At 37.5% G+C, this 21,230-nt stretch overlaps 1 protein-coding gene across 3 annotated transcripts in view; it reads left to right on the forward strand.

Annotated features, from left to right (window-relative positions):
• PEX5L (peroxisomal biogenesis factor 5 like) overlaps positions 1 to 20,993 on the forward strand; it is a 40,175-nt gene extending 19,182 nt beyond the window's left edge. For all 3 annotated transcript variants that reach the window (XM_086618009.1, XM_086618010.1, XM_086618011.1), the window contains 10 exons: positions 679 to 811; positions 2,025 to 2,121; positions 8,258 to 8,353; positions 14,953 to 15,069; positions 16,008 to 16,151; positions 16,988 to 17,058; positions 18,199 to 18,396; positions 19,468 to 19,633; positions 20,005 to 20,162; positions 20,789 to 20,993. In XM_086618009.1, coding sequence (XP_086474135.1) covers positions 679 to 811; positions 2,025 to 2,121; positions 8,258 to 8,353; positions 14,953 to 15,069; positions 16,008 to 16,151; positions 16,988 to 17,058; positions 18,199 to 18,396; positions 19,468 to 19,633; positions 20,005 to 20,162; positions 20,789 to 20,993 — 1,385 coding nt within the window. The remainder of the gene's footprint in view (positions 1 to 678; positions 812 to 2,024; positions 2,122 to 8,257; positions 8,354 to 14,952; positions 15,070 to 16,007; positions 16,152 to 16,987; positions 17,059 to 18,198; positions 18,397 to 19,467; positions 19,634 to 20,004; positions 20,163 to 20,788) is intronic.
• The last annotated feature ends 237 nt before the right edge of the window (positions 20,994 to 21,230 follow it).

Below are 21,230 nucleotides of genomic sequence, written 5' to 3' on the forward strand. Positions count from 1 at the left end.
CAAAAGAGCTATATTTGCACAGATGGGGAAAAAAAAAGCCCTAACACAACTCAATATCCTGCCAAGTGTGATCTATAGATGAGCTTTGGAAAAGGTGAATTTAATTTAGTTCCATCCAAACTAAATTACTTGCACTGCAACTGAGAAATTTGCAAGGTAAATGTAATTTATTCCAAGCTAGTAAATTTTCCATTCATCAGCGCAGAAATTCCTTTAGAGAACTTTATCTTCAAACAGGAGCTGAACATCTGATCTTTGCAAAGGAAGTCTGACGTATGGCTGAATAATATCAGTTGCCTACACAGTCATTTTTAAATGGTAGTCACTAAAAGAAGTTTTATTTTTACAGTTTGACTACAATTAGAAAATAAAAAACCCCAAAACTATCAAATAGTATAATTTTATCAACAGATCTAAATTACACACAAATCACTGATTTGAGTTCCACTGATATTCTGACCAGGAATGTTAGCAGATTTAGAAAAATGTTGTGAATTCCCAAATATTTTCTCAGAATATCAGCTAGAAAGGTGCACAACATTTCTGTATATTGGACCTTAACTAAATTATGGTCTTTAGTGGCACCATTTTCCCTAAAACCTACATTTAATGGAGAAGAAAAAAATATTCTGCAGTAGTTTCATTAAAAGATTTGTATTTTCTTTTCTTATTTTTCAGTTGATATTCAGACACAGATAGAGAAATGGGATGACGTCAATTATCACGGAGACAGGAGCAGCAAGGTCCACCCTTCTACAGAGCGAACATCATCATCATCATCATCTAGAGCTCCATCAAAAGAGCTTTTATGGTACAACTTTTTGCTTTCCTTACAAAAATATTTCCAGTCCAGCTCTCTTAATTCACAGAAATGCTCACTTGATGACAAGTCGTATTATTCAATCTGTTATGATTACATTAAATGTGTTCAAGCAGACATTTTGGAAAATGTACCATAACCAAGTAAACTATAAAACGACATTTTGCCAGCAATTTTTAATGTTGTGAAAAGTAGGAGGTGCAATTACTAAATAAATGGTGGTGAGAATTCTACAGAGGCATGCAGTGATCCAAAACCAACTACAAATGTGTGAGGGAAATGTGTAAAAAAAGATACTTGACAGTAATTTGACAGTCACTAGATAGCCAGTGTATTTTGGTTTTGCTACCAAGAGAGCAGAATTTCTGTGGATAACTGGAAAAGACAAGAAAAAATATCCAAGCCAAGTACTACCTCCTTCATGCAGTTCAGCTAAAATGGCAGGGGTTGTAAATGAGGGAAGAACTGGACTTTGCCTTTGGCGACAGTTCATGCAGATTAATTCTTCTGCCTTCTTGACATGTAAGCAACACTCATTGCCTACATTATGCACGACCATAATTAGCATTTTAATACACTAGAAGCAGTTTTCTGACCAAATTATGCTTTTTCCGGTATCTTAACCTGCCCTTTGTCTGAGTGTTTCACTAACTTAGAGCTTTACACAAGTCTCCTGCCACCAGAACCCCCTCCACATCAAACCATGACAACAAGTTTTGCTCAGTTAACTTGATTTTGGTCTACAGGGTTTCATTTTCTAGGAAGGAAGAATATTAGGCTATTGTGGCACAAAAATGTACGTATGCCAAGGTGAAGTTCTGTAACGAGGTGGTTGATTCTCAGACACTGACTGCAGGTAAAGTCGTGTCACTGCCTGACCTCGTTTTGCCTGCATATGAAACAGAAGCATACTGGTAGAGGCAAAATCTCCAGCACATTACACTGGTTTCATGCCAATACACACCCAGGGCTCTGCTGAGGAATCAGGCCTGAATCTCTTCTGTTGTATTAACTATTGTCTGCATGGGACTGAAAAGTGTAAGAGTGGGAACACTGAGAAGGGTCCAGGCACTTTTGAAAACTTCAAATCAGAGAATTCAGTTAAAAGAAATAACCTAATTAATCAATATATGCTCTTGAAGCTGAAAGACTAAAGGCAGCATGTGAGTGTGCAGTGATGAGTGTGTAAGTGCATTATTTCTAGGTCCACAGAAAACAGATCACAGTCCGAGCTGACCAACGTCAAGAGTGCCTTGGATGCTGATACAACGTCAGAATTAGACCTTGCACCTGCAACACAGGTAAGAGGATTTGGTAGACTTATTAATAAAAAGGCAAGTAGGAATTGTCCCACTGGCTAACTGTTCACATTCTGGAAGAACTATTTAAGGGATATTTACAGGATCATCGGTTAAAAGATTCATACAGCCAAACCTTCATGCAGCTTCCAGATTAATATGTTACGAAACTTCACTAAGTCAGCATTTCCAACACTCAGAGTTTAATACTGCAGTGAACTGTGACCTCCCAGTACAGAGAGAAAGACTTCAAACTGCAATTCACAGCATCATCTTTTCTCCCTTCCTCCAGTTCTGAAATTCAAATTTCTTATCGTTCCCTCTCCCTGTACCGTGTCTATTCTCAAGGTCTCTCGGTCAACCAGGAATCCCCAGAATTGGGATACAGCTAAGGAATACAAAAAGGAATCACTAGACCAATGTTCATTAGCAGTTTATCTCGACAGGTGGGAGAACAGAGTGGTCAAAGGACTTTTTCCTGCTGGAAAAGGAACTCTAATACAGAGGGTTTGTAGATTTACCCAGTTTCACTGTCATATTGTATATTGGACAAGACCTTATGGAAATGATTACTTAGAGCTGTATGGTTTTAGATATGTATGTATGCATATATACGTACAAACGTACATTTATATATGCAGTCACATAGATCAGGTTGCTTATATATTTAATTTCCTGCTTTTTATTTTTTAACTGAAAGATTTCAAGTTCAGCAAATGTCACTGGCAGTGGGGAGAGAGTTTAGTGGATTAACTTTTAGTTGAAAATAATTTTCTCCTCTTCCACAGTTATTTTTAGGCCTGGACTTCAAAACCTTTCTATCAGATGCAAAAAGCTGGAAATTAATGGAAAATAATAGCTTCACTTCAAAATGGAAAAATGAGACACCAAAATGCCCAATGTCTTTCCTAAGACTATGCACCAGTTTTTGCAGAAAATAGAAATAGAACTCAGTTATCAGGACCCACTCCTGTGTTTTGGTTAGGAATAAAGTCTCCTTTAATTCCCTGTCATCTCTACATTACAAACAGGATTTTTTTTTCCTTTGGAAAGCCTAACACTAACTGTAACCCACAATATCTTTCCTTTCTGTGCAACACGTTTATACATCTTACTAATGGGAAAGATCTATTGCATAATATCATCACTTGAGATGAACAGTGTGTTTCACATGCTTTGTCCAGTTTAAGTACCTCTAACCCCTTTTTAGGATGCTGTTCCTCAGCCTAATAGATCTAAATACCATGAAGTTTGTGCTCATCTTATGCCATGAAGATGTGTGTGAACCAAATAGGCAGTCACAGAATTTAAGTGCTGTGGCTTTCCGTAAGAGCGGTTACAAATTTAGTATATAACATTTCTGCTTTATATGGTCTACTTGCCGTTTATCTTCTGCTAGTATAACAGAAGAAGCAAAAATCCACTTTTTGAATTCAATGTAAGTTGGGCCTGTTGAGGCTCCATACTATTTTGTAAAATGACTGATATTTCAAAATAGAAGAAAAAAAGTTGAATCAGGTAACTTGAAAGAGAAGCAGAGTATAAAATTCTAATCTATTGTTCTGGTATATTTCATGCTTTTTTTCAAACTTGTGATTCATTGAAACGTTGTTGAACTGGTAATTAGTAGTGCAGAGAAATGACCTGAAGGGAAATTGTGTTCTTATTGCAGGTGGTTTACTTAGAAATTTAGTATTTTCACTCACTGCCTGCTTTGTCCTGCTTATACTTGGACTGTCAAAGTTGTCAGTTCCCAACAAACAGGCTCGTCTGTCTTGACTGAGTTCTTAGTCTGCTTGTAAAAGAAATCACGTTAGAACTTTTATCAAAGCATATGTTTTCCATACTTTGTCCTCTATGGATTTTGTCTATCTCATTTAAGGGTAACCTTTGCATATGCAACAGATTCTGCCATACCCTAAAGATTTCATCTTGTCAAATTTGCTGCAGTTTTCCATCAGCAATTTCTCAAACACCTTCATCACTCATCTTTGATACGTTAGAGTTAGTTCCCTAAAGTGAAATACTAAGTAACTAGGTCATATTTTCACTAAAATTATGCAACCTTCTTCACAAAATCCTATGTTTACCAGCACTTGCCGATATAAAACCATGAAGGCAAGCTTTGAATGAATAAGGAAGAAATGGGCTTGAAGGCTGGAATGGCCAATAGCATGGTGGCTTTCATTGGATGTGGCCATCTTGCTTCTCAGTAGTCTACTCACACCACATGTCACCTGTCATTAACTCTTCAACTGCACTGGCCCAAAGTATCTTTGTTCTTTCTCTTATCTGCCATCCTGGAACATTCCTTGTTATGCTTTTATTAATACCGAGATATCCTACAGTGTTTGGGGGTTTTTGAAGGTCTATTTTTTCTCTTACAATTACAAATTGCAAAGGGAGATAATATGTTCAGTCATATATGCACAAAGTCTGCTCACGTTTTAACTCTCTAAATGCAGTTTCATACTTGGGCCTCCCTGGGCATTTTAGATATTTCATTGCTCACTCAAAATGCATACACAAAAATCCTGACATGCTAAAACACCGTACCTAATTCCAATATGTTAGCACTCTCAGACAAATATATAGCACAAAGCCTGTAAATCTTAGAAATCTGCAGTTTGGGGCAATAACATTTAAAATGGAAAATTTGTTCCCCACTTCTCCCAAATAGCTGCAGTAAGACAAATGGCCCCAGCTCTCCTTGGATGTGCCAGTTACTCTAATGACACGAAGAGTTACAATGGACAGATTTAGCTCATTATTTGAAGACCTGCTCAAAAATTAAGACTGTAATTTAAGCCTCTCACCAACAGTTAAGGTCCAACAGCACATAAGCAGACTACAAGCGCAGGAAAGTGTGTTCAAATGCATTGGAATGGAAGATTTTGTCCCTGAAGACAGCAGCCAGTGATCAGCTACAGCACCTCCCTTGTAGAGTGGTGAGCATATCAAACCCCAGCATATGCAGAGTGTCCATGCCTCAGACATACCCATTCCACCCTGACCCATACCCTGCCTTGGGCTTCCCGTAAGGGAGGCAGCTGCAGAGTCCCACCCTATCACCAGCTGGAGATGAGAAGTTCTCCAGTGCTGGCACTCCATTCCCATCCCCTCTATTCCTGCACTAGCAAAAGGCAGCATGTTTGTTATATGTGGGGTCTTTAATTGCTGGTAGCACAACTCAGAATATGACTCTGCATAATCTATATGTAAATGCAGCTTATACAGGTTTTGTTAATTACTTCTTTTTCCCTCTAGTTGAGGGCAGGTGTGCATTTCATGGAGGAGAAGGTATATTTCTGTGGGGATTATATGGGGACAACGTGTATACTCTGACACATGGCAGAAGAGGACACTTCTGTGCTTCTTGTCCGCTTCCCACTCACCTCTCTAATGTCCCAACAAGCTCACTCTCCCCTTCTGCAGCACTACTCAGCCTGAACATCATGAGTAACAGTATTGTCCTTGACCTAAGGAAACTGCAGTCACTGGAAACAAAGATTAAAAAGCAGAAGTAATCAAACAGTTTGCAAGAGCCAACTCATAAATAATGAAAAGGCTAGGAACAAAATTAGTGTCTATCAACAGAGTTCTGTGTCAAGAAAACCAAATTTATTTCTTTGATCAGATTACAGGTCGGATTCATAAATGTTGCTGTGTGATATTCTGCAAGATGTTTGAATTAACATATCATATTCTGATTTTAAAATTACCACCACACAATATGAATAAAGCAGCTGTTAAATAGCTTAAAACTGGCTAACTTAAGTTCTCAAGAACAGTAGTTATTTACTAGGAATTGTAATCACATGGGGGTTCTTTTGTGATTCCAGAGAGAAATGCTGATCTTCAATATTATTGATCTGAAAATAAATATACAAACCATTCCTGATAAAATTTGCATATGATGCAACAGTGGAATGAAAAAAATGTAAACAAGGGAGTCATAAAAATGAGCTGGTGACCAAGACATCTGTCTAAATACATGTTCCAATATAGTGGCTTGAAAAATCAAACCTTTCAGAACACGAATGCAGGCTCTACTTACAAAGCCGTGCTGGAAGGCAGTTTGAAAAGAATGTATGGCTCAGAGTGTACGAGGATGTCAACGTGAGTGCTCCCTGTGCAGTACTGTGGCAAGAAGAGTGTGTAGAAGCAGACATAATTAGTGGGAGATAGGAAATCACCTGATTTCTGTATAGAGAAACAGCAAAACAGGTACTGGAATACAGGGTTCACTTTGATTGACTGTATGGCTATAAAAGAAATAAAGAGAGTTAAGAGACACAAAAAAGGTTGAAATCTGCACAAAATGCCTCATAATGAGAGAATTTAAGATATCAATCTCTTTATATCATCTAAAAGACAATTAAAACCTGATTAAAGTCATCAGTATCTTTCCACAGAGAAAATGAGGGCACTAAAAAGTGCTTTAAACTACTAGAAAAAGAAGTGATAGTTGGAAACAGAAATTAAAATTAATATGAGAAACAAGGAGGACAATTAAACAAAAATTGCAAACAAAGTGATAAGATTAAGGTCTCTTGATAACTTTAAATTAAATCCAAGCACCTTCCTCAAAGACATACATTCCAGACAACCTCAGTTTATTCTCTGTGGAACGTCAAGTTTCATCCTATGGATGTTGAGTGACAAACACTGTCATGTGAAATACAGACAAACAGACAATATGAACCAGTTATCTCTTCACTCTAAAGTCTATGAATCAGTAAAATAACAGTTGAGTGTATAGGATTGGGTTTTGATATGTTTTCAATGACAACTTGAAATCTTTTCCTGGCCTTACCAAAGAAAAAACATATTTTCCAAACAACATGGACCAGAGGTAGCAGATGTGAAAACAGAAAAAATAGATCCTCAGTGTAGACCTTCCCTCATGCTCTGTGCTTCCTGTCACTTGCAGCAAAGTCCAGAAAACACTACAGATGAATTCACACAGTGCCCCCACCACCATGTGCACCTAACAGAAATTGTGCTGTATCGTTCTTTTCTAACTGTATGTGTATCATCGACCCAATAAACATTTCACTCATCAATCTCCACCTGACAGACCAAAGATTCAGGAACAAAACAGAAACTTGAGGGCTAGATTGATAGATGAACATCATCTTTTTAGGTAAAAAAACATCTGTATACACAAGCAGACATACATGTTTGACCATGCATTGCACATTATTTATATGAACACCCAGGAACGTTTTGGGTGTTTCACTCCAGCAGTGCACATTCCAACATTTTCAGATACAGCCCAATGAGTCTGAAGTGAGCAAAATTAGTCCTGTGACAATGTGGCTCATTGAAACTGAACATTACAAGTACAGTCATCAGAAATATAATCACATAAATTAATGCAATTGGGACCACGGTCAGGCAAATGGCTAATGAGTTTAACCTCTGACAAACACGAGGGAAAGGATTAGCAGTCAGAGCTCTATTTAGCAAGATGAGGCCACTTTGTGCTTTTCTATGCCATCATTGAATACTGTTTGGTTTTGTACTGTGCCTTTAGCACAAAAAAAAAAAAAACCCAAACAAACTGTTTTTAATAAAAGAACAGGGAGAAGCTTGTTATGTACTTCCAATGGGATTGACTGATAGTAAGGCACAGAGTAGAGAGTTGCTGATTGTAAAAAAGATTTGTCCTTCCAGCGAAATCCATAGCAAACCTGGCTCTCCAATGTGATCCCAAAACAGAACATGAAAGAAAAACACATGTACAGGGAAAATGAGATGCTTTCTTCCCAGAGCACAGTGAGTGGAATGTGTTGCCACAGTCATTACACAGGAGCAGGAACAATTATGGTAAAAGTCTTATACAAAATAGTCAGCTCTTCCCTTTGTAGCCCAACTCTTGCATTGTCTTTTCTTGGATGTCATTTTATCTTTCACACATCTGGAGTGAAAAGAAAAGTCTGGAAAAGATAAATTACTCTGCTTCCCATGAGGAATGATCTCTGCTACAGTGTAAGTGAATTCGGAAGAATTCATGCAGGGACACAACTAGTTTTGCCCAAGAAAAAGGCCATTCGGGGCTCTAGGCAATTCAGGAAATAACTCAGAAATGTGGCAAAGACTATATCATCCCTTTCTGATTTATTTTATTTTTCAGGCACGATCAATGAAGGAGCAGCGTTGGGGAGGGCCTCTTCTCTCCAGAAATCACTCCTTGGAGGAGGAATTTGAAAGAGCAAAGGCAGCTGTTGAGGTATTACTTCATTTACTGTTTTCATTTTCAGCAATATTCTATGGATTTCTTATTCATCTTGAAGGACAAGTACAGGAGAAAGTTGGAACTGGATTACTTAAGGTAGAGAAAAGATACATTTCCTGGAGTTACTCATTTAAAATAGCAGTTTCTCTCTTAAGAAATAGTAACCTTAGCTATAAATGAAGATTAGACAGAACCAACTTTTCATGCTTAATTTTGTATTGCTATAGCAAGTGGGTCAAGAAAAATTCCCCATAAATGTAAGTACTTCAAAACTGAAGATATAAGAGTGAAGCATATTTTTCCCAGCAACTGAATTTGTGCAATCAGTTATTTAAGCTCAGACACAAACCAATTCTCCACAGTGAAACTGAAATTCAGAACCACTGATAAACAGAACGGTTACCTGCTGCAATAGGTAACTGCACGCAGAGCAGTAACCATGAACCAATGCATTTTTATAATTACTGGCAGACTGTTAAACACAGGAGTATTCTCATTTCCTGGTAAACCAATTTATTTTGAAAAGACATAGGTATTTGGACAGTTCTCCTATTGCACTTCTGTTTTTTTCACTAACTACTACTTTTCCAACACGAAAAATGCCTTTTAAGTGTTGTCCTATACCACTAGTCCCAGTTGAAATCCTGATCCTGTCTAGAGAAAAGGTGGCATACGTTTTTTTTAACAGAATCCCCCCAGTAAAAAATTAGATACAAGCATTGATCTTGAGCATCATATCTTCTCACAGGTTCAGTCAGTAACCCTTCAAAATCCCATCATCATGAAGAGCCAAAACAGCTGCATCCCACTGAGGACAAAAGTTCAGGCTGAATTATGTAACAGTCGCTGAAATGAGTTTTTAGGGTGGAAAGGATGAGGCTGTGAAACCAGTTCCTCAAAACTGGTTATTTTTAGCATGAACTGCAGTCTCACTAGTCTCCAAACATCTAGATCTCTTTAGGGATATTTGGGGTTAGATTTAACTTTTACTGTCTGTATTTTAATATTCCTCTAACTCAAGTTTTATACCGTTGTAATTCCACTGTTGGCATTTGAACTATTCTAGATTAATAATGGTTGACTACAAACAAACCTAGGCATAAATCATATGCTGGCTTCTTGCTAGAAACAGAATTTCTTACTTAAGAAATTAATTTGATTTGTAGGGTTTTTTCACAATATGCTAAGGTAAGACTGCATGGTTTTGACCATGGTTTCTTAGGATCTTATTGCACACAAAAAAATTCTTATCTCAGCATACAAGGCTAAGATGGACACAATCAGTAAGTTATCTGCTTTATAAACTATACACTGAATGCATTTTTCTCATATTTCTGAGTGCATTGTTTTTTCCTGATCAAATAGATTCTTTATAAAAAACTGGTGACACACAATAGATTTTTTGATGTCACACATCATACACATTCACTCGTGGCAGGTAAGGAAATCTCTTTCAAATTGCCATTGCTTAAAATGCTCGAGATGTTCCTAATTGCACTGCAGACCGATTGTTAAGGTGGGGCATGTTGTGCTGTCATCTGTGATTGTGACACAGGGAATCTGCTGATGAACATCTCTGTGTTACGGTTAGTGGTTAAGCAACTGGTGTCAGTATTCTTGCGGCTGCCAGAAACCATGTGTGATGGGGAGTTCCCAGACATTCAGCAGAAAGAAAAATTAGCTGAGGCCAACAACCGATTACAAGACATTACTGAATTACTTTACAGGGTAAAGTAAGGAGGAGAATATATTGTAAAAAAATCCTTGCACATTAAAAGGTCATCCTGAGGCAACAAAGACAGATTATTAAAATGCTTGAATGTAGTCTCAAAAACAGCTATTAAGAAGAATCTAATTAAATATTTCCCTAACTGTGTAGCTGGCAGTCTTATTTTTTCTGCTTAAAACAGCAACTTGGACCAGGTAGTTAAAATGTAAAGGAAAGGATTCTTCAGGACCTTACAGAGCAGTTATTTCCATTTGCATATGAAAAGAGTTGAATTTTCATCCTCGATAAAATGAAGTGGTAAGAAAGCTGGAGTGATTGAAATAAATTGCAGCCCATCTCAGAAAGATTACTGCTTTCTTAAGCGGAGAATAGATACAGTTCAAAAATCCATCTTTTAGGCTTTGGATGTTCCTGTAATATTCTTCAACTGGGAAAGCTCCAAGCGGTAAGATTAGACAGAAAACTGATCAAGAAAAGGAAGCAAATCTCGGGTTCTTCGTGGCCTACTTCAACAGGAATTAATTAACAGTTCAGTAAATGAAGACACCAAACTTTATCCTCCATCTAGTATTCACTTTAGAGCTTTGGGAATGGTTTTAAGATGTCAAACTTTGAGATTAATGAAGATCTGTGAGGTAATTCTTTCTTAAGAAGGTTTAAAGATGTCTATGCCATTGGGGAATCTTTTAAGAATAGAGGTAAGTAAATTAGCTTTTTTCCTAGAGAGGATCCAGATTCACTTGTAGTGATTGGGTGCTTGCAGACTTGGCTACCTATTCTGTCATTCTGAAAATTGGATTTGATTTTTGCCTCATCCCTTTCCTACACACATGAAGGAAGCACAAATAGCCTAAAGTCTTCATGATTTCCAAGTGCCATACCAAATATGATTTAATGTAATCTTTCTAATAATTAGCTGTGTTTTACCAAAAATTGGTACTTTTGAATTTTTAAAAAATTCCAGCATGGGGATTCAGATCCGTCCTGTACCTATATTCTGTTAAAACAATTGTTTTATCATCTGCCATCCTATGAATGAAACCAAGAAAGTGCAAAAACTTCCAACTGAGAAATGTCTCAGAGATGGAAAAAAAAGCAATTTTGATATTTTCTTATTCCACGTTTCCCTGATGTAGTGATTGAACTGCAGCTGCCACACTGTTTTGTGAGATTACATCAAAGAAATTTTGAGCTGTCCTTCTCAGAGCTATTTTATTTACAACACCATGTCACACAAGCCATCTGCTGTATAATATACTGTTATGAAGCATCATAACATATTACAGCTAAATTATGTGACAATAGCAGGAAGAAGACAGGATTAATTTATTCTTGCCTAGGAAAACATAGTCCAGAATCATCAGCTTTGTGGCTTCCATGAATATCACTTAGAATCCTTTCTGTACCTATGGTATTCCTGTCTCATTAGTTCAATGTCCCTTTTGGATGTGCCTAAGACTGCCTAAACCACATTTTAAATTGGGATCTAGGGGCTTGAGTCATTCAGATGCATTTTATTTGGTAGTCTCTAAAATCACAATGGGAATCTTTGCTTTGATATACATTTTTTAATCTCTAAACTTCACTAAAAAGGCATACATTTGATTTTGTTTTGAGGAGATATCAGCTAAGGAAATCTTATGCAGTTAGCACATAAGTTTAACTTACTGTGTCTTTCATATGGAAGAGTTTGTTGATGCAGTAATGCAAAGTAATTCAACCACAGAACCTTTGTTTCTTATACATTGGTTAAGAAGGAACATTGCAAATTAATTTTTGGCAGTACAGGGCAAGCAAAATTCTATTCTTAAACTTATAAAAATAGGTAAGCCTAGAAATTGGCCAACAGTGTTCAGAAAGTAAGTACACCCCACCTCCCTTCACTGTATCATAGGAAGTAAAGAGCCTGGAAATATTTTGCCTCCCATTTGTTTAACTGCTTCAGCATATTTTTAAATACTAAGAGTAAAAATAGCCTCTTTGACAAAATACAGAATATTCTGCTTGGAAATAATCAGATGGGATGAACATTTTTCCTGGTTGTCATTCCACTGAACTGCTGCATATGATCTGAGAACGTGTTAAATATGTTCAACTGGTCTGAAAACTTTTGGTATGTTCAAAGTAATTCACCAGCATTAAGGTGGCAAAAACACCGAAATGAAGTAATTGGCACCAGTCACATAGCCAAGAGAGTTACAATTAGATCTAGGAGTCTTGATCCAAAGTCACATTTTCAGAAACACTCAATATTAATTTAACCCTCCTGCCACCGAAGTCAACAAAAGAATTGCTACTGACAACGGCTGAAACAGACTTAGGCCTTTAACAAAGACTGTGTAATATTTATGGTCCTCTTCCTCAAGGACATTAAACAGCTCTGCTATTGGCATTGTCGTTTGTCACGGCAAGATCAGGTTCCATGATTGTGCACGATCCAGTTGCTCAGTGTAGCTTTGCCATATCAGTTTCGGAAACCCCACATGCTGGATATGCTGAGAAAGCTGTAGCTGGGACTTAAGCCCATTTGGCCCCAAAAAGGAAATCTTTGCTTATAGTTGCAAAACAACAGTTGGGTCCTGGCCCGTGTCCAAGTAGCATATGATGAGCTGAGAGACTCTATAGTAAAGCAAGTCTTCTCCCCATTACATTTTCCCCCCACCTTTGACTCACTATAGATGGATATTAAGCACGGCTACTTGAATGTGTAGTAATTCATTAGCTTATTAAGGGGAGTGTACACACAATGAACTGCTGTGTGAATTATAAATACATAATTAAGCAGCAGAATTTGAACTTCACATCTAAAACCACTTATACGCTTGCTTATGATCTGTAGAAATGTGATTTGATATGTTTCCAAACCTTTGACTCATAAGGGATCTTTGGGGGGAAAATACAAGCAAAATTCCTAATATAAACTCTTTTAAACTTTTAAGTAGTTTTATTAATATGAATCTGTAAGAAAGGAAAATTTCCACTCCTTTACCTCATCCTGAATCTCAAAATTACTGCTAGTAAAAACATGGTCAAGTAATTCTTTCTTCAATGCAGTGCGGACTTGCACTGAATGCAGAACAGTTGACAGAGACATTTGTTGAACAGGAGAGTTTAAGGGACTCAAGTGCTTCTGGTCACGGCTGATAAAGAGTAAAAGCGGCAGCGATCTGATTCATTATCCTAACCTTCTCGAACTCTAAATGGACATTTCAGCACAATCCCACAACTATTTAAAAGATTGTATTTCCTTCAGATCTGGAATGAAAGCAAATTTTGAAACCTCGGAAGTTGTTGCATAACAGAGTTGTCATGTTCTGTTTGCTTCTATTATAAAGAGTGAAATGTCTTCTCCAGGAGTGAATGATTCACATTTCTTTCCTAGTCCACAGAGGAACATAGCAGGCACCTTCACAGATCCAATAATTGCATAATTCAGCCAATTCTGAGTCTCCTGGAAGAAAGTTCTGGATATCAGGAGGCACATGTTACAGTAAGAGCCAAAGACATACGCCCGTTAGATGTCTAGACAGGGAAAATTGCCATTGATGAAGACCCTATGATTTACAGCAGCTCGGCGCATCAGCCAGTGCAAGTCCTCCTAAGCCTTCACACCCAGTCTCAAATGTTCTCATTGCCAACTCATTCTAGGGGTGTTAATATCCGTGCTTTCCTTTTCCCAAGTGCCTATGAAGGATGGTTGTAGCAAGTCACGCAATCACAGACTAAGCTCTATTTCTGCAAATCATGCCTGGCTGTGGAGCAGTAGCACAGCAGTCAGTCTTGTAATGAAGATTCAGACAAAATTATCTGGACCAGTTTATAATACCTTCAATTAATTTTGAGTAGCACCTTACTCTCAAATAGTTTGGTTTAAACCTCAACAGAATTATTTATGCAGTTGTCTTTGGCATAAATAAACTGAGAAACTGTGCCCTCAGTACTGACACTTGACTGAAGTTCTGACCTTGACCTTGTAGGAACTGGAGAACTTTGCAAAGATTCATAGTGCTGAGCATATGTTCTGTTATGGAACTGCTTTTCAAGGTTTACAACTAACTTGTGGAGGCTGAAAAAAAAGCACCTTTACTTGGATTCTCTCTTTTTATTTTAATCCTTTTTCTGTTTCTTGGTATCATATTCTAGTAGTCACAGTGGTTCCCTCACTCTGGTTCTCACACATCCTAAATATCTTTTTTTCCCATCATTTGTGTTTCTCTAGTATATGCATTTTTCCCTTGTCTTTGAGCTGAATGTTAATCTTGCTGTACAACTTTATATCTCTTGTAGATTCCTCTCACCAGCACAGTATATGATGCAGTATTAGGATTTCTCCACTACATCAGAAAGCCCCATTTGTATTAATTCTCTCGTGCGAACACTTTGTCTAAGCTTTGCTGTTACTCTTTTGCATAGTTGAAAATGATGCTGAATATACCAAAGTAGGATGCTTGTTCTCTTTTATTTTTTTTAATTTATTGTTATTCTTTAGCATGTTTGCTTAGTTGATTTTTTTTTTCTTTTTTTTGGCCAGGGACTAGCAGCATTCATTTCCTTCAAATTGTATGTAACAATTTGCTGCTAGCATCAATAAGACGCAGTGTAAGCTGCTGCAAATCCTGCTTCAAATAGAACATACGCTGCCTCTGAGATAAAGAGTTTTCTGTTGACAAAATGCATTCCAATATAAGAGATAAAATTTAATTATCTGGAATTCCAAATTTGTGCTGTAATATTTCATTAATAGAATTAATACTGCTCAGCAAAATTGCCAGACTCAGACTCCTGATAGAAAGAAATTAAAAGCTTACCATTTTATTTTAAAGTTTTGTTAATTTTCTTCCCTTTTTTCCTTGTTTTCTTCTAGTCAGATACAGAATTTTGGGATAAAATGCAAGCAGAATGGGAAGAAATGGCTCGCAGAAACTGGATTTCAGAAAACCAGGAAGCACCAGGGCACGTCACCATCTCAACCATTGAGAAGGTAACACGAATTTTTCATACCATACATCCTTCCTGTGAAACTTCGAGATGAGCCGCAGCTATTCAAGGGAAACCAAGAAAACTCTTTGGACATGGAAGCTAATTTTACCCAAAAGGGCCGATCCTCTTTTAAGTGTCTGTGAGCAGGGTAGATTTAAAAGACCTTGCCATAGTGAGAGTACATTTAGACTCGCACACTGCCTGCATTCAGCTGAAAGGATCACGAAGCAAACTGCAGAATTATGGGCACTTTTGAAGATGGGAACTTACGGAAGAGCACCAAATAAAAAAATCTGGGCTGGCACTTTAAAACACTGTTGAAGATACAAATGATAGAGATTCTGTCTGTCTTCATTCCCTCCATTGTACGCTTTACTGTGATTTGTATTATGCAGCTGATAGTAGAGTACACCCTTTACACTGCAGGGGCAAGAGAAGAAAAAGGCAAAACTTAAAGAAAACCTAAAATAAACTCCGGTGCTTGCAACATTGTTCTGTATCTTGAAGGTTGATTGAAGATTTCAGGGTGTTAACTGAACAGACATCGAGTTACAAGCACTGCAGGGAGTCAGCTGCTTGATGTGCGGTTTTTACCATCAAACCAGATGTTCTGGGATCATGCTAGTTCAGTTCTGCTGTTACTGCAGCCAGTGTGAGTTGTTGCCATTATCTTTGATGGGAGCAGGAGAGCCCTACATGAGTACCAGTAAATACAACTTCAGAGCTAAAGTGAAAATAAAGAGAGCAGAAATATAAATGTCCAGTGATGATGATTTTTTTACAGTTTTTGTCATTGACATTTCATGAGGAAGCTCATACTGTTTTCATAGAATAAGGGATGTTTACATCCAGGCAGAAAATAGTAAGTAATTCAATTTTACAGAGTTGCCATTCCTTGCTACAGTGCTTCATCGTGAGACCATTATCTCTCTTCTCCAGGGTTATTATTTCCATACTGAGAATCCCTTCAAAGACTGGCCTGGTGCTTTTGAGGAAGGACTGAAAAAAATGAAAGAAGGTGACCTGCCAGTTACAATCTTGTACTTGGAGGCTGCTATTCTACAAGAACCCAATGATGCAGAGGTATTCATCACTCATGTGCCTTTTACTGATAAAGGAAAAAGGGACTCCCTTTAGCATGCAATGATGGAATGTTTTCAAGGTCCAAACCTTTGCTAGTCATGACTGACTGAAACAGATTGAACACTAATGGTGTTTCTGGAAAAGTGTATGCCTTGAAATAGATAAAGGTGAGCTCTTCATAACATGAGAATCTATTTTTGAAATTATAGAATTTCCAAGCTGTCATTTAAAAGCATTCAAAAGAGACAAGATTTCAAACCTTTCCTTCTTTTCCTGATGTTTTTAACCTATCTTTTAAACACCGCTATTGAAAGGTGAATATTTTTGATTTAACAATATTAACAAATTTTTTAAAATTATATAAATTTCTGCAATATTGATGTGTTCAATTAGTATATATTTGAAGTCTGTTTCCTGTGAAACATGAAAAATATTTACAATGTGAGTATCTAGATCTCTTTCAATCTATTACTATATTAAATTAAGCAGCAGTATTTCAAAAAGCAGAGAGAATCCTTCAACCTGTACAACTTAATAATTGTTCTTTACCGTTTTTCATAAAATTCTAGCAACATTTAAAACGTACAGTTAGTCAAGTTTATGAAATCAACATGTGATCATACACTGACAGAATACCTTTGTGTTCATTGAATATAAATTTTATCATGCACAAAGGTATTCAAAACTGGGTATGCACGCCATAGAAAAATCTGTAGGTAGTGCTGGTCAGAGCTGCTATTTTTATTCATCCTGCTGCTTAACAGTGATATTCGTTGTAACTCTGCTTGCCGCTGGGAATATGTAACAAAATAACACAATGATGATTATTTTTGCAGGCCTGGCAGTTCCTGGGCATAACACAGGCAGAGAATGAAAATGAGCAAGCAGCCATTGTCGCCCTCCAAAGGTAGATGAACGTAATTGTTAAATAAGGGGTCTGATAAGTATTAGGTAATGAAGGACGAGGTATATTTAACGTCACATTTAGAACATGAAGCATATATTTAACTATATAAAGCATTGACACAGATATAGAAACCTTCTCAGTGACTTCAGAGGGATAACTAGTGATTAATGTTTCTGTTTTATTAAATAAGTGCAGTATTTAATCTAGTAATTTAAGTAGCTGCACAAAAGAAAAGTTACGTGGCCGGGTAAACATGAATTAAAATAGCGTCTTTTTGATGTTCTAGCCACTTGGCATATTTTCTGTACTCTTTCCTTTAATGAAGAGGTTTTCTTAATTGGAACAAGCTCCATCAGCTGCTGAATACTAAACTGACACATTTTTACATTGATAGAGGTGTGAAGATCACAGTATGCTTGTATGTAAAATGTCAGCATTATTATTATCTTTCTGTAGTGGGTTTTCGTGTTTTCATTTGAAGCAAGTACCCTCTCCATATCCAACAGCAGTAGCAATGTTGTCCATCAAGTCGCTCTCCTAAGGATACTCTAACTTACTTACATGTAACTTATCGGCTTACCTGGATAGAAATCCAAGGGGTTGCCCGATTTAGGGCTTGCTCATCTCTGTAGTTTTGAAACGAGTAGCAGTGATGTTCACAAAATAGATTAGATTCTGCTTTCAGTTAATGGTATATAACCATATACTCAAGTTGATTGGCTCCAACTATCAAAGAAAAACTGAGAATTCAGGATGACTGAGAAGATTCATAAGGATGGAAGAAATTTTGTCTTCAAAATACTTTTTTGCGTAACTGCAAACCATATTGAACTGTTCACTTGGATTTACATACATTTGAATCTACCTATATTTACTCATAACCAGAAGGATGAAAGCAAAAATTATATGGATACATTTATGCACATGTGCGTGTATGCACAGCAGTGTGCAGGCGTGTGCGTATACACACACATAATACACTTCTCACAGAAAAATAACACAAAGTCCCTTCTTTAAAAGTATTATTGGTTACTTGCGTGAGTGATTTATTTACTTTTTTTTACACAGATTATTTTGGAAGAATCCAAGAATTGTGTTTGGCTAAGAAAATACCTCATTGTATTTTTATTTTCTGCCTAGGTGCTTGGAGCTACAGCCAAACAACCTAAAAGCCCTGATGGCCCTGGCTGTGAGTTACACTAACACTGGCCACCAGCAAGAAGCCTATCAAGCTCTAAGAAACTGGATAAAGCAAAACCCAAAATATAAGTATATAGCGAAAAGCAAAAAAGGGTCCCCAGCACTTACCAGGAGAATGTCTAAGACACCAGAAGAAAGGTAAATCCAGTGTAAATCCTGATGGTGGAAATTTTAACGACATCGCTAGGAACGATGGTGCATGCTGTGTCCCCTTACTCTGTAGAAGTCTGGCCCGTTTCCTATGATGGAAACTCAACGTCTCTAGTGGCAGGAGTGGGAAGCCAACACAGGACATTTGGTTTAGTGACTGAAGGCTAGATCTTATGTCATCCCTGGAAGTTAAAAAAAAAATAGATAAAACAGCTAAAAAGAGATGCTTCCCCTCAACTCCCATAACTTTACTCTGACCCGGTCTGCTGCCTCTGTATTTCCATATCCTGCATCCTCACTCTTCAGCTGCTTCCAAATCCATACCAGGCCTGTATCCTGCTCTACATGTGTGTGTTCTTCCTACTGTTCATCGTATGTCTTATTTCCCAACCAATCCACTTGGGTCCAGAAATGACACCCATTTTGTACTGGGATTTAGAATCATAGAATCATTTAGGTTGGAAAACATCTTTAAGATCATGGAGTCCAACCATTAACCTAGCACTGCCAAGTCCCCACGCACCACATCCACATGTCCTTTAAATACATCCAGGGATGGCGACTCAACCACTTTCCTGGGAAGCCTGTTCCAGTGCTTTACAATCCTTTTGATGAAGAAATTTTTCCTAATATCCAATCTAAACCTCCCCTAGTGCAACTTGAGGCCATTTTCTCTCATCCTGTCACTTGTTACTTGGGAAAGAGATCAACGTCCACCTTGCTACAACCACCTTTCAGGTAGTTACAGAGAGTAATAAGGTCTCCCCTGAGCCTCCTTTTCTCCAGGCTAAACACCACCAGTTCCCTCAGCCACTCCACACAGGAGCTGTTCTCTTCATTATATAGGTGAACATTTTTTATTCCAGACATGAGTTCACAACAGCACCTGCAAGTACATCTTTGCCATGATGAAGCTGAAGCTTGTTTTAAAATTTTAGGAGTATAGCACTTCTGATACATCCACTACAAGGATTTTAATTTCTGGCTACACCATCAACATCGCAATGTTTGCAAAGAACTGTAAGATGGAACTTTAAGTTATTTTTCACCCTTGTCTAGCTCGTTACTTGAAGAAGTAAAGGATTTGTACCTGGAGGCTGCTCACCAGAATGGTGATATGATAGACCCTGACTTGCAGACGGGACTTGGAGTTCTTTTCCACCTGAATGGAGAATTTAACAGAGCAATAGATGCATTTAGTGCTGCTTTAACTGTTCGGCCAGAGGTACATTTTATGCTTTCATATTTTTATGTATTTATCTTTACAGGCCATTTTCTTTCTCCTTTCTTGATCAGGCTAATATTAATGAGATGTCACTTCCGCCATTAAAATTTTAATACCTGAAATAGAAATGTTAATTACAAGACAGTCCCATCTAGAAGCAGATTTATACATGCCCAATTTCTAGCTGTGTGCTGATTAACTGTACTAGTTATATAAAGTTGCCTATAATCATGAGCCAGAACCTCACATTCCGTGTCAATTAAGAGAAGATATAGCACTGTTATTTTCTGCAGTCCTCCTTACTTTGCAAGCAAAAATGAGCTATTATGTCCCTTTTGACACCTGCAGTAGAATACTCATTTTCTCACCAGGACTATACGTTATGGAACCGTCTTGGAGCAACCTTGGCAAATGGGGATCGAAGTGAAGAAGCTGTTGAGGCCTACACACGTGCTTTAGAAATACAGCCTGGCTTCATTAGGTCCAGATACAATTTAGGAATAAGCTGCATAAACCTAGGGGCATACAGGTAAGTTACAAAAATGTGTAAACAAAAAAGTCAGGCATCGTAACTACCAAGTCAAAATGCATTTTCTAGCTGAAGCTATCTAAGAAATAAAAAAAAATCAGACTATAACTACATAATCTCAGCTATTGTAAAATTAAGCAGCAAACTGCTTAAGCATTTTTTTAACTCTAAGTGCAAGTACTCTTATTATAATCAGCGGGATTGTTCTGACATTTAAAGAGTCCTGTGCTTAAGAGCTTTTCTAAAAGAAAATATAAGAGCCTGTCTTTAGAAGGGAAACTTCAGTTAAATTGCTTCAAGCAGCTAATGTAATCAAAAACACTTTCAGTACATCCTTCAGGAATCAAGGGGGATATGCTAGGGTCCCAACTGTCAGCTTAAGACAGTTAAGATGAAGGGGAGCTACACAGCAATGAAGACAGTATCCTCAGATGTACGAATAGACTGAGCTCTGCATTACTACAAGCCACATCCACTCGTTTAAAGAAAATCAAGCAAAAATAACACAAAGAGACTAATGTGTGCTGTAAAATAATATACTTGAATCTGGCATGGAACTTTAAAAAGTTTTATCCTAGTTGTTAAGCAAACTATATTGCTTGTTTCTTTTTTCTTCTTCCCTACAGAGAGGCTGTCAGCAATTTTCTCACTGCTCTCAGTTTGCAAAGAAAGAGCAGGAATCAACAACAGGTTCCCCATCCTGCTCTGTCAGGCAATATTTGGGCAGCACTTCGAATTGCTTTGTCTATGATGGACCAGCCAGAACTATTTCAAGCTGCCAATGTGGGTGATCTAGACATTCTGTTAAGAGCTTTTAATCTAGAGCCGTAATAAAAAGTATCTACAAATTGATGAAATTGTATTAGGAAACAGAGAACTTCTATTACTCATCTCAAAATGACCACATTTTCCAAAAGATCATGGCTGTAGATCTGTAGGGGAATTCTCTTGGACATTATTCAAAAAGAAAAAGTTCAAAAGCACAAAATATTGTAAATAAATTAAAACTCAAAGGATTGAAATGAGCTGTGGCTAATCTGACAAAGCCCTGAACTAGATGAAATAGCT

The sequence above is a fragment of the Tauraco erythrolophus genome, chromosome 11, assembly GCF_009769465.1.
Source record: "Tauraco erythrolophus isolate bTauEry1 chromosome 11, bTauEry1.pri, whole genome shotgun sequence".
Lineage (NCBI taxonomy): Eukaryota > Metazoa > Chordata > Aves > Musophagiformes > Musophagidae > Tauraco > Tauraco erythrolophus.